The sequence below is a fragment of the Zootermopsis nevadensis genome, unplaced genomic scaffold (assembly GCF_977971745.1).
Source record: "Zootermopsis nevadensis isolate Lab colony 2312 unplaced genomic scaffold, Znev_1.0 Znev_ptg000039l, whole genome shotgun sequence".
NCBI classification, from domain to species: domain Eukaryota; kingdom Metazoa; phylum Arthropoda; class Insecta; order Blattodea; family Termopsidae; genus Zootermopsis; species Zootermopsis nevadensis.
This window is the reverse complement of record NW_028259171.1, coordinates 561043-574506: the sequence shown is the minus strand read 5'-3', so window position 1 is coordinate 574506 and position 13464 is coordinate 561043. Positions and strand designations below refer to the sequence as shown.

The following is a 13464-nucleotide window of genomic DNA, read 5'->3' as shown; positions in this document are numbered from 1 at the left end:
TACTTTACTGACATATTTTACGTAATACGACAAAGGATAAGTAAACACGTCTATTATTATCGTATATTAAATTCCCCGAAATGTAACTGCTCTTTGAACAGAATTTTGCATGAAAATCTTAATTCGCCTCCATTATCAATCCGATAAATGTGATACTAGAATGCCCACGCCACATGTGGGTAGTTATATTAACAAAATTGTGCCAACTAATTTTATCTACGTCTGAATTAATTCAGGTTTCACTGCCACCTCCCGGAAAAACGTAATATTATTTCGTGCTTAGAATTATTTTTATTTTAAAATCGTAAAAAAAAATTAAAGAGTTCAATATTCAAGCAACCCACCTATTTTCTATGTAATTTATAACTTTCTGTTAAAAAAAAAACGGATTTATAATAAGCGCCTAGGAAAAAAAAACTTTTCAAAAAGAACGTATGTGGAGTGTGTGCACGCTATTAATCATTTACATAAAATATAGCAGCAAATAAAATTACCCCAACTAATTTCAAATAGAATGTGCAATTGTAAGGTGATACTTGAAACAAAACTCTGACCCATCCACCTAAGCGATATAAACAAAACCCATGAATGAATGAACATAATTAGAAAATTCCGAACAAACATAAAACCGTCTGAAGTCGAGGAGTGTAATTTAATATTATTTTATTACTTTCCACGTGTACAGTCGTATAAAGTGACAGGCAACAAATAATTTCTTCAGTACCCACTGGAGTACGTCACATAATATCATTCAGCTGCCCCTACTGATTCAATACGTACATCTGCCGATCAACAGAAGAAATATTATTATTTAATAAGGAATTATATACGACAGATTTCCGCAATCACTGACCTCTCATCAGACCATGATCGGATTCCTAGTAGCGGCATTCTTTCAAAGTCCTGGAGCTAATACAATAGATATACCAGGTTTATTTCCCTGGAGTGAAGCAGACGGTAATCAAATTACTCACCCCCACCGGGTGCCCAGGTAAAGAATGAATGGAGCCATACCTACACTCCCCCCATACGTATTCATGTCGTGCTTAACTAAACAAAATGACTACTTTGTCTAAACGGTATCAGTGCGATATTGAAAAATTAAGGCAAATTAAACTACTTAAAAATTCAAACAAAACGAAATAAGTTATTGACAAGTCACTGTTCGTAATAATGCAGTATGTGCTTCGTTCTGTCATGGAATACGAACATCTGTGACGTCATACCCCCCTACGTTTAATTTCCCAAACAAAAGCGATTTAACCGTTAGAGATAACGTGCATCCTGTTCTTTGTAGGACGCAGAAAACGTCTCCATCCCAGACTACGTAGACGTTGTAAACGATTTTTGGGTTATTCCTGGATGCACCTATAAAATCGTGGTGAGTCCAATCCACATGACGGCAAGAAAAACACATCGTTAAAGTACACAGTCCCAGGTAAGGGCGACACTAGAATTAAACGTACATAAGCAAGTACTTACCACTCAGCATCAAAACCTCAGGAAAACCGCCGAAAGACCGAGACGGGAATCGAACTCCTTGTAACTGCACCAGCCTGTAATTTTATTCACGGACTTAGAATGACGCTCGTTAACTGTTTATAGGTAGATACTAACGTTGAAGGGCTGAAACTGAAGGCAGCATGTTCTGCTACGACATTGGTACCCACCTAGAAGTCCAGATGGCTCTACAGCCAAACCAGAAGATCATAAATAACAAACTTAATTGAATTAACCAATTGAATAAATTACACAGCATGGAATGCTCGGCTCTCAATGTGCCACATAAACTACTTCCTCGGTAAGACGGCAATCCATGCTATTTTCAGTGGTAATGTATATTAATTACACCACCAAATCTCTGGCTTTTTATACTTTGTACACTTCATTGATAAACCGGAACTCGGAACTATCATTTCCCGGCTCCTGGCAGGAGCTGCATGACTCACGGAAAGCACTACAAGATTTTCACCGACAGTAGTCAAAATCGCTCCTTGAAACAATAAAATCAATTCGAAAATGTCTCTGTGACAGACGCCTTCCGGTAAAAAGTAAACGAATGTGGGCTCATTTGAGAGCCACGTCCACATCTGTTGCCACGAGAACCCGAAAACTCACAGACTTCGTATTCCGTGAATGTAGAACTGTACCGATATTTAATATTTCCAAGTCCAGTTATTCCTTTGCACCGGTGACACTGACACACCGACGGCAGGGGATGTTTGATCTACTGTCTGTCACAGAAGGGTCAGGCGATGTCGGATACGACTCAGCGGGCTGTAATCACCGAGCTCATCGCAACGACCCCTACAGTCCATTAAACTAACAAGAATTGAACGAGGTCCCCGCTGGCGATGCGAATTTGTGGTTTGAAAGTACCAAACAACAGTGGGTTAATACCTGAAGGCGGAGAAAACTTTAATTCTTCGCTAGACATTATCAACATGATCACTTCGAGATTCACGGATTGGTAAAATTGTAGTTGGACAACCTGAAGAAAAGAGACAACTTGAAAGATTTAGATATAGATGGAAGAATAATATTAAAATGGCCTTTAAGGAAGTTGAGATTGGAGCATGTTGACTGGTCTAAGCTGCCTTAGGTTAGCGGCCAGTAACGGGCTCTTGTGAACACGATAATGGGCCATCAGGTTCCATAAAAGCCATGAAAAATCTTAACCTTGAGGCAAAGCGAAGGCGACCATTCACAAGGTTTAAAAATAATGGAGTAGAGTCCTTGAGAAACTTTCAGTACACTCAATTAGTCAAGAAATATTCCATTTATTACAGAACTCGAAAAAGTTCACACGACGTAACTTCAGTTATTTCCATAAATTCTGACTTCTAATTTCGCGATCGCAATTTCTAAAGTCAGGTAAAGACCACAGCATTTCAGTCAGTCTCTGACAGGATCTGTCAGCTGTTCAACCATTTAAAGCCCAGCGGTAAATATATGTACCATCTGTTTCAAGAATCAGTATAAAAACATTTTTTATTTGTGGGTTTCGTATAAATCTTAACGTGAACGAAGATAATTTCCTTAAATAAGCGTTAACCAGCTAATCTTCTTAACGGTCAAGTGTTGTGTTTTCTTCGCGGTACGAGCCAAATTCTTAAATATTATTTAGACGAGATTCCGGCTTCAAAGGTTCCACTCTCGGGTTGCACTGCTATAAATGAACGTAATTTATTAAAATTTCGTGGCTGTTTACCAAAAAAGGCAACGAACTTACTCTCGGAAACAATTTCTCATGGGTCTAGACCTAGTATTCAATAATGTTATTTTGACAAATTTGCTAATCCTTATTTATATTACATTTAATTAATCACAATTTGACAATCACACAATTACAAAGAAATATTTATAGAAACAGTGAACAGATCAGTAATCCCTCGATTTATTTCTCTCAGAATACGATCACTTGATTGGGATTTCGTTTTCTATCCAACCAATTTCCTTCCACCCACACTGAAAAGAGGAGCACGGAGAGAGAAGTACGGTCGATCAACAGGTGTGTGAAGTTCAAACGTCACTCAGAAGCTGCTGAGATCTGATGCAAATTTGATTACGCGGAAAATACGAACTCTTTCCACCTAAATCCATTCGAGTGAAACCAGTCATGCGCCATGTGGGCGTATGAACACTCCTCCACGGAAGTCTTACTTAAAACTAATTGAAAGGAAGGAGAGAAGGAACGAGGTCCATGCAGCAGACGATTTCTTTAGAAGCCAACCATTGCTCATCTAGTCAAGAAAATTCACATACTTGTGAGAAATTTTAATGTTCAATACCGTGTTCACAAAAGTCTGAAGTTGGACACTCTCCAGAGCCGGACGAGTCCACTACACACCTTCATAACCTGATAAACTTTAAAATCCATTTTAATATTATCCTCCCATCTACATGTAGGTCATCAAAGTTGTCTCTTCCCTTTAGGTTTTCTGACGAAAACATTTGTCTTCATTTCTCACCCATCTTCACCACTGTAATAAGGATTATACACACCGACAAATGAAGGAAGAAAATAAATTAGAAAGGAAAGAGAGAAAGACAAATGAGATTTCTGCGAGCCATGAAATTAATAGCTCATGGGAACAGAGAAAAGATTAAAGATATAAGAAATGCATTAGATTTTAATAAAAGAAGGGCACGTGGTATCAAATAATACGAAGATATATGTAGAAACCACGGTCTTCGGACGCCAGGGGTCGGAATGTCATATTAAAATTACAAGTACGAACCGCAAGGAATGTTAAATCGGGGAAGGACTGCGTAATTATCGGTAGTTTCGGAAAAGGGGTCAAGGTTCGACGTCGACGAACATCTTGCAATGAAAAGAGGGGTTTTTATAATCGATACTTTACGTGCTACGGTCAAACCAGTGTCGGTCCTAAGACCAAGGACGTTCGTGGAATAAATTCATCACTGTGGGATGATACGGATGTTTCAAGCGAGCAGGAACACGATACTCTCCGTCCCCAAGAAAGAGATGTCGAGAGTTCAGTATTAGAAATCTGAAACGTTCTATTTAAATTCCACGTAAAGAATGTTTTAGAAGAATAGGTACGAATCGAAATGAAAGTCAACCTGCGACTTTTAGTATATTTCTCCAGTAGCATTTGAGATTATCGCATCATCAGGGCGATAAGTCATTATCTCTGAAACGTCGGCAAACTCCAACCAGACTACACGGCGCTACAACCCAGAAGACAGCCATCTAACAGTATTTTAGTTATACTTAGAATGCGCCATAGAATTGATATCTCTTAATAAATTTTGACTACTTTTGTTGAGGAAAATTTTAACATGAAAATGTTATCACGCAAAACACAATACAAATTCATTCTTAATGGCATTCATTCAACGTTAACTGGATTTATATCATAATTGGCTCACTGGAGGTGATCAACAGCTGAAGTGGATAAAAAAACCAATTACACTGGCAATAACATTGCTTCCAGTTGTCAGGTGTAACGTGAATCGAACTAGAAGCATTAATCGATATATCTAAATTCTATGGTAACAAACGCAGCCCGAAAGTTCGACTTCGCTAACGTCGATCTTTCATTGTGTCCAACAGTGCACCGATTCAAAACAAATGCATCACACTTTCCATTCAAAAAGCACGGGCCACACTGCTCCTTCTTTGGGAGAGAATAAATTGAAGAAAATAATTCTTTCCTTCTGAATTCAGAATGTGTCGGAGAGGTTTGCAGTTGCCGTCATCGCATGACGCTGCCCAAACCAACCGAAGTCATGGCCCACATTGTTGGCCCACGAAGTATAAACGCCAGCTGGAACCTACAACTGTCTGGAAATGGCGAAACAGCGACCCAAGTGAACATAACCAAGTTCATAGCGCAGTAAGTACCACGCTTATTGTCGTAACACTCCAAAACGAGGTAATTGTTGGATAACCCTGTTGCAACAATAACATCACGACAATAAACTCTGATACCATTGTTTGTTATTCCAACAAGAAATGGGGAATGGGATGTCACTGTTGTTACTCAATAAACGATTTCCCTAGAGACCGAAGTTTCAGAGATGCTTATTGCCTTCTACATCAGGGCGATGATAAACTTCTACCAGTCTGCACGATGCAGCATCCCAAAAGATAGTCAACTACAAACCGGATCTTGCACGGTATCGATCCAGTCTCCAAGATTACACTGTGATAACAACAATACGAATACATACTATTTTAAGCTTTCACGACGGCTGAATGCAATTAAGTCTTCTTGGGCGATCAGTGTTGATGATGGAGACAGAGACAGTCTCCGAAACGTCGGATCGATCGTTCAAGTAGATTTAATCGTGCACGAAGCACAACCGCGGGCAAAGAATTACTTTATTCAGATTTGTTTGTAAGTGAATTGAAGACCCACTGCAAAAACGAGAGTTTGCTAAAACCACTAGTGAAGTCAATTACTTCGCGGTCTTACAAGTCTGCCTCGGATTCATTGTCGGACGAGAAGCTTAACTAATGCTTGTTACGTCTGGCCTACATGGACACAGCACCCACAAGTAGATTAATCTAACAAATAAGCCTTAATTTGTGACAAACTTCGGTTTTGCTTGTTTATATCAAATGTTAGGTTCCGGTGTCGTCTCGGATGACCTTCACTTCTTACCTGGAACTATCCTAAAGGTTCCACGTGGTACATCAAGTCTTTATTATTATTTAGTGTTCTGTCTGACGACAGGTCCATATGAACAGGATCCTTCCATCCTTTTCTCGGACTGGGACCTGTTCATATACGTTCTTGGCAGATGATCCAGAAGTGGTTTGCCATTGCCTTCTTCTGTGTGTGAATGGAGTAATTGTTGGGATGCCACGGAGGAAAACTCCGTGTTGCCCAGACCACGGCCTTGCCCAACACAAGTTATAAATTCTGGCACCGCCGGGAATCGAACCCGAGATCCCAGGATTACAAGGCCAGCGTTCAAACCGCTAGACCACCGTGGCTATCATCAAGTCTTACAACTAAATAAAGTGACTTATTCAGCGAGACAAAAACACTTTCACTGAACTTTAGCAAATGGGCCACTTTTACAGTAGGACCACTCGTCTTCTGACTGTGTGTGCCCATTCCAGAGTTTGTCTAGCTAAATTAGTGGAAATAATTTTGTGAAAATCGTTCAGCTGTCTTTACCCTGTTCTGAAAGTCTTCGAGTGTCTATGAAGATAAGCAAGGGCAATATGCTCTTAAAGGTGATCAGAGACTTCTGAATCACACTGTACTTTAAAAAAAAAGTACTGTTAATTTGTTTGTACTGAACCATCACTTTTCTTGGATTTCATGCTTCCGAGCCTCTGGTCGTAACGCGTGGCTGAACCATCTGCATTAACCCTTTGAAGCCGAAGATCGTCTGAATATTATTTATGAATTCAGTCCGTACCGCGAAGAAAACACTACACCTCATCATTACGAAAATCAGCTGGTTAAACCTTTGAAGCCGAAGCTCGTCTTCATAATATTTACGAATCCAGACCGTACCGCGAAGAAAACACTTCACTTAACCATTAGAAGTCGAATCAGGCGGTACCACATAAGATTTAACAAAAGAACATCCCGGTCGAAGCCTTAAACTAGCTTTTTTATCGTCCAGTTTGATGATTTCCTTGCCACAGACACGAACAGCGAGACATCAGGCGACAATAACGTAACGTACGAGACGATTCAATCTGTACGCGCCTCCTGAGACTACTGTGAGACAGCGATGACAGTCGAATGGCGGTAGCAGGGGAAGGGGGGGAGACGTGGTTATTCTCGTGAAAAGCGATTGCCACTCTCTTCTGGGGACAAATATTCTCGGTAACATGTCAAAACTAATTATTCAACGACTGATACTTCACTCTTCATACAGATTTCAGTTTTCCACGGCGCCTCGATGCTATTTAATTGTCGTCTGTTAAAAGATGCGACCATTAGCTCAGACTGGATCGGATTATTAATGGGTAATAAATTGAAATTGATCCAAAAAAGAAGTGACTGGGTTACCACGACCTTTTCATTCATTTCCAGTTTTGGACGTCAGGTGTTCGCAGATCGTCAGATCTGCGAACATGAGTCCCGTGGGAAATTTCAGTCTTCGTGATATGAGCGGATATTCATAATACAAAAATGTGACCCTGTAAATGTATTTACGGGTTTCATATGATTATTAGAGTAAACAGAGATTATTTCCTTAAAATCATCACGTTAATATCTGTAATGGAAATGCGTTGTTTACTTTGGTGAACGGACTAAAGTTTTAAATGTTAATTACGCAAGCCTCGACTTCAAACAGCTAAAGTTACGTTTCTGTTTTCCAGTGCCCATTCACGCAACAGCGGAAACTAACCTAACTTTGGTAGGTACATTAAATATATTTCACAATTTCAGATTATTTTTTTAAGTAAGCTAATAAACAACTGAAATCAATTACATAAAATGCATTCTTATCACTTTTAAATGCTATTTTATATTAGTTCATAATCCTCCAAGATTCTACCTGTAGCATAAATCAGATCTTACAACAAATTTGTACTTATAAATAAATAAGACATGATTATTGCTCTTATGACAACATTGTCGCAGTGTACAACTACATCTGAATCTTTTAAGACTTTTGGAGCCAAGATTTATTATTATTATTATTATTATTTATTATTGACTGCAAATGGGTTTATACCCGGTGGCAGTGTCCTACAATAACATACAAAACAATGAGACAGAACAGAACAATGAGATACATCAACACAATGAGACAGAACAAAACAATAAACAAAAGGACACAACAAAAACAATAAGACACAATAAACAATGAGATACATCAACACAGAGACAGAACAAAACAATAAACAAAAGGACACAACAAAAACAATATGACACCCAAACAATGGGATACATCAACACAATCAGACACAACAAAACAATAAACAAAGGACACAACAAAAACAATAAGACACAATAAACAATGAGATACATCAACACAGAGACAGAACAAAACAATAAACAGAAGGACACATCAAAAACAATATGACACACAAACAATGGGATACATCAACACAATGAGACACAACAAAACAATAAACAAAGGACACAACAAAAACCATAAGACACAACATACAATGAGATACATCAACACAGAGACAGAACAAAACAATAAAAAAGGACACAACAAAAACAACACATCCCACTCAAAATCAACCAACTCATAAATTACCAAACCATCCAACCTCAAGTACTTAACTTAAAAAAAAGAACTTAATACCACCTAGACATAAGACAATAACTGTAATGTATTACAAACGTCATGAACTGATGCACTCACACAACAATGCAATGAGACACAACAATACAACATACCACACTCAAAATAAAACATCTGACACACAATAAAAAAAAACACACATCCACTAATTAATCACAATACTTAAGAGTAGAATATAAAGTCCGCTCTCAGTACATGAAAATTTTATCCCAAAGAACTACAGCCCTTCATCACTTGGAGACTAAGACACTTCACTTCACTTATCACCATTTATTCCCAACTTAATAACCCTTAGCTTGTAACTACTTTTCTGACCCTCTTTCTAAAGGTGCCTAATTTACAGGAGAAAGACTCTAGCACGCCTGGAGGTAATTGGTTCCAGCTTCTTATGGTCCTATTTACAAAGGAATATTTGCCTACATCCGTTCTTTGTTTCCTAGACCTAATTTTCCGAGTATGATCGTCCCTGCCCAGGTAGCATGGCTTTAATAATCTATCCTCTATCATTTTCCAAGCCCGGCCCCCCGTGTATGCTTTGAAAAGGGCGCACATTCGGGCTATCAATCTACGCTGTGCCAATGTTTCCCAACCAGATTCGTTCGTGAAATTAGCAAATTTAGCCGCTCTCTTCTGCACCCGATTTAGTGCTCTTACCTGTCCTTCCCTGTAAGGGTCCCAACACACAGCTCCATATTCAAGTATCGGTCTCACTAGCGACGTATAAGCCAAACGTTTCGTATTGTTATTTCCCTTTTTCAGTATACGCATTACGAAATGGAGAGCCTTCCATGCTTTAATTAGTGTATAATTCACATGATCTGCCCAGCTCAGATCACTGCGAATAAGTATTCCTAAGTACTTAAAGCTATTTGCCTCTGGAATTAATTGATCCCCAAAAAAGTAACTCAGCTTATCCTTCACCCTAGCTCTATTGAAGCTGACTGCTTTACTTTTACCTGGATTTATCTTCATTTCATTTTCTACCGCCCATTCCCATAATCTATTCATATCTGTCTGTAAATTATCAATGTCACTACTATCCATTATTTTCCTGTATACTATACAATCATCAGCGAAAAGCCGTATATTTGAATCAATGTTTTTCCAAATATCATTAACATAAGCTAGGAATAGCAAGGGACCTAATACGCTCCCTTGCGGCACTCCTGACGTTACCCTGACTTCATGAGATAGCTGTCCTTGTAGTTGTAACGAGCAGACCGTGGGTTCAACGGCCAAGCATATTCCTCTTCACGACTGCATCTATACAAACTTTCGGGTCCACCCAGCCTACTAACCAATAGGTACCAAAGACCCCTTCCTAAGAATTAGAGCAGCAGGGGCACGAAAATGACCTCAGGGTTAAAAAAGTGTGGAGCTATATCATCATGGTACTGGCCTGGCAACGATGCGGAAGCTGGATTCGTCAGAAGTTGGGAGAAGGTCGACTTCAACCAATTCACAGCTGGCGTGGAGTATACAAGGCCGTCAGTATTGACAGGTTGGTCTGATATTGGCGCTAGCTGGAAGATGTTGCGTTGTGTGCCCGTGTAACCGTGTAAGCGTCATATGTTTCTTTATACAATGTCATTGTGTGTGTAATGAATTCATATGAACAAAATAAAAACTCTTTGGGAAAAGCTGTGTTCCATCCATTACCATTTTACTTACCTATCACTTTGCATGTTTCATCTCGTAAACCACGAGACAAACTTGAGTTATGTCAGCTGTAGAAATTTGACACTAATAAAAAAATAATTTTTATTAGAATATCTTCTAGACCCACAATAAATACTTTAAAATTTTGATTACAATGTCCCATTCTGTTCTCAAGAGTGCTGTACCAAGTTTTGAATACATAAAATTTACAATATATTATTTTATCAACTGAAAAAAAAATCATAGACTTCATTCATGGCATCGCCTGTTCTCTTTGTTTCATTTCTTCACAGATGTCAAAGAGCAAATTTTTAACTAGCAGGGGTATGAGGGAAAAAATGTCAGCACTGATGGAACAATTATACTGCGGTGAATCATCCGTAAGGGCGTTTTCAGTAAGAACCATGAGAAGGTGAATTTGACAGTTCAGGAGGACAGGTTATTAGAGACACATCCTACCCCTTCACGTTAAATATTGTATAACCTCTGAAGTTGGAGCAGTGTCTTTAAACAATCCAAGAACCAATCAATCAATCAATCAATCAATATGTGTTTATTTTTGTTAACTGTCTGGATGTTTCTCAGTTTAACTTACTATGTGCATTCTCTTTCCCTTGCATCCATATATGTGTGCGACAAAATCTGCTGTAAATATCTTACACTGTCCTGTATGGTTCTTTATATACCTGTGTTTCTACTTATATGTTAACCTTACATTCCTAAAACCCTCAAGTGTGTTGAGTGCTGTTGCAGCAACTTCTTGTAGCACCTGCTTCAAGTGTCTGGGCACTGCGTGGTGTACGATAAAGTCACGACCCTTCCTCACCTTACGCAAGAGGGGTTAGTGTTTAACATTTCCGCTCGCTTACGTTCACTGATAAATGTGCGATGAAATGTAATAAATGAACTAACAGTAATTAACAGTGGTACTTTTAAACTAGAAACATCAAACCTTTTTAATATATTTATTACCTTATATTAATAGTAATAGAATGCAACTGTTATTAAAGGTTCTAAAATAATATAGATTACTTAAAACTCTATACATTTTTCATCTATTTTCTTAAGGGGGACCTAACACTGTGAGAGCATCAGCTGTATCTTATTTAAATTAAATGGCATTCCGTCTATCCTATACAGCTGCATATTTATAATGTAAAGGAAATATTTTAATTTCTTTCTGTGCAGTGGAGCAATTAGGCTTTCACGGAACTTCCCATCACTTCAGGAGAGGAATATTATATATGTGGAGAAGGAAATAGAGGTAAGTTGTAACATTTGCTTCCTGGAAAATGAATTTTCTTTATACAGCAATCAATGCCATAAACAAAACATTAATTAAAATATTGAAGTCATTATGGTTTCATAGAACAATGTATCAAATTCAGACATATATAAGCACTTCCGCTTCATATTCAGAAGGTTCCAGGTTCGAATCTTGGCCCAGAGACCACTTATCCTGACTGAGGCTTTTCATGTTTTGGTCAGTCCCTCCAGACAAATGCAGAGACAATATCTTAAATTAGGACTTGACCACTTCCTTCCATGTCCTTTTCGATTCCTTACTCATTAACCACCTCATTTAATGCTGTGTAGTCTGAGCTACTGACAGCTTTGTTAAATGAATCACAAATCAAAGAATAAATAACCATACCAGATGCCAAAGTTTGTTTTGACTCACGATAATTAATAAGCCAATTATGCGAACGCTGGTATCCCAGGGTACATCACAGTTGCAGTAAAGAAGTTGAAGCGTGAGTATTCTGATTTTACGACGCACAATGTGAAACACGTCAGGCAACCTGTCGTACCTTCCAACACCAAGTGAATTGCGTTACTGCTGACCCAACCTGCTTAATACATGTCGGATAAATGAAAACGTTCAGATTAAATGAGTGCAAATATTACTTCTGCCTGTTCCTGAAAAGAAATTTCTTTCGACGGGGAACCATAGTAACTTACATCATGAAGGACAACACATTTAAAGATAATGTATAAATTGTGTAATTATATAATAATGAATCTGGTGCGAGCATGATTACGTGATATTGCCATAAGTATTTTTGTGTCAAGCAGACAAACCCTCACCTGATGAAATAGAGGAGATCTTGTCAGAGATAGCATGGATGGGACAAGAGGTGTCGAAGCCTGAGGGGAAGAGACCCCTGGGGGAGACCTAGACGTAGATGGGAGGATAATCTCAGGCGGGATCTATGGGAGATAGGAGTTGAAGGAGACTGGATTTCGTTGGCCCAGGACAGGGTCCGGTGGAGGGCTTTGGTTAATTCGGTGATGAACCTTAGTGTTTCGTAAGGCATCTAGTTAGTTAGTTAGTTAGTTGGTCGTTTGTGGGTGGCGTCTGGACGTCATTCTAGAACAGGTACTCACACCATCGTAAGCCAAGGGCAGCGTTTGGCGGGAATTGGTTGTTACCTCCAAGGGTGGCAAACATTGAGCCAAGAGCTACTGAGGATCACGGCTATCTCATCAGGATGCCGACATCAGCGCAGAACAAAGTTCCTACTTACCCGAAAGGACATTAGGAACTTATCTCCGTATATCGACTCTTACAGAGAGCTGCTGTACCGGCGGCAGCAAGATTAAAATTAATTTTTTGTATTTTATTTAATGACGCGTTTTCAGTATCTCAGATTATATGGCGTCGAATTAGAGGATGGCACTGAATAATAAATTGGAAAGGAAGTGGTCGTGGCTTAATCTAAGATAGTATATCGACCTATGCCTGGATACCGAACGTCGTGGTCGACAATCCTTGGTATTCGGGACGTCCCGATGCGTTGGGAAATTCAAAAGGGGGCGAACGTTGTAGTAATTTTGGTGTGCTAAATGTCTTGCAAAAATTCACCGATTGTGGGCAGGTTGTCGGTTGCTGAACCAGGTGGTATTAAGTTCTTTTTTTTAAGTTAAGTACTTGAGGTTGGATGGTTTTGTAATTTATGAGTTGGTTGATTTTGAGTGGGATGTGTTGTTTTTGTTGTGTCCTTTTTTTATCGTTTTGTTCTGTCTCTGTGTTGATGTATCTCA

General features: G+C 38.9%; 1 protein-coding gene and 1 long non-coding RNA gene across 6 annotated transcripts in view; both read left to right on the top strand.

The window, feature by feature from the left end:
* LOC147871782 (uncharacterized) overlaps positions 1-8128 on the top strand; it is a 119733-nt gene extending 111605 nt beyond the window's left edge. For 2 of the 5 annotated variants that reach the window (XM_087360159.1, XM_087360157.1), the window contains 3 exons: positions 1298-1381; positions 5195-5363; positions 7820-8122. In XM_087360159.1, the coding sequence (XP_087216285.1) occupies positions 1298-1381; positions 5195-5233 (123 nt within the window). In that variant the 3' untranslated portion in view covers positions 5234-5363; positions 7820-8122. Of the gene's footprint in view, positions 1-1297; positions 1382-5194; positions 5364-7819 lie in introns of all 5 variants that reach the window. The other 3 variants (XM_087360158.1, XM_087360162.1, XM_087360161.1) reach the window with 3 other exon arrangements.
* Positions 8129-8132: 4 nt separating this feature from the next.
* Positions 8133-12524, top strand: LOC147871781 (uncharacterized). Its single transcript, XR_015538315.1, has 3 exons — positions 8133-10261; positions 11608-12173; positions 12496-12524. It is a non-coding gene; the product is annotated as an uncharacterized LOC147871781 (long non-coding RNA).
* Positions 12525-13464: the final 940 nt, after the last annotated feature.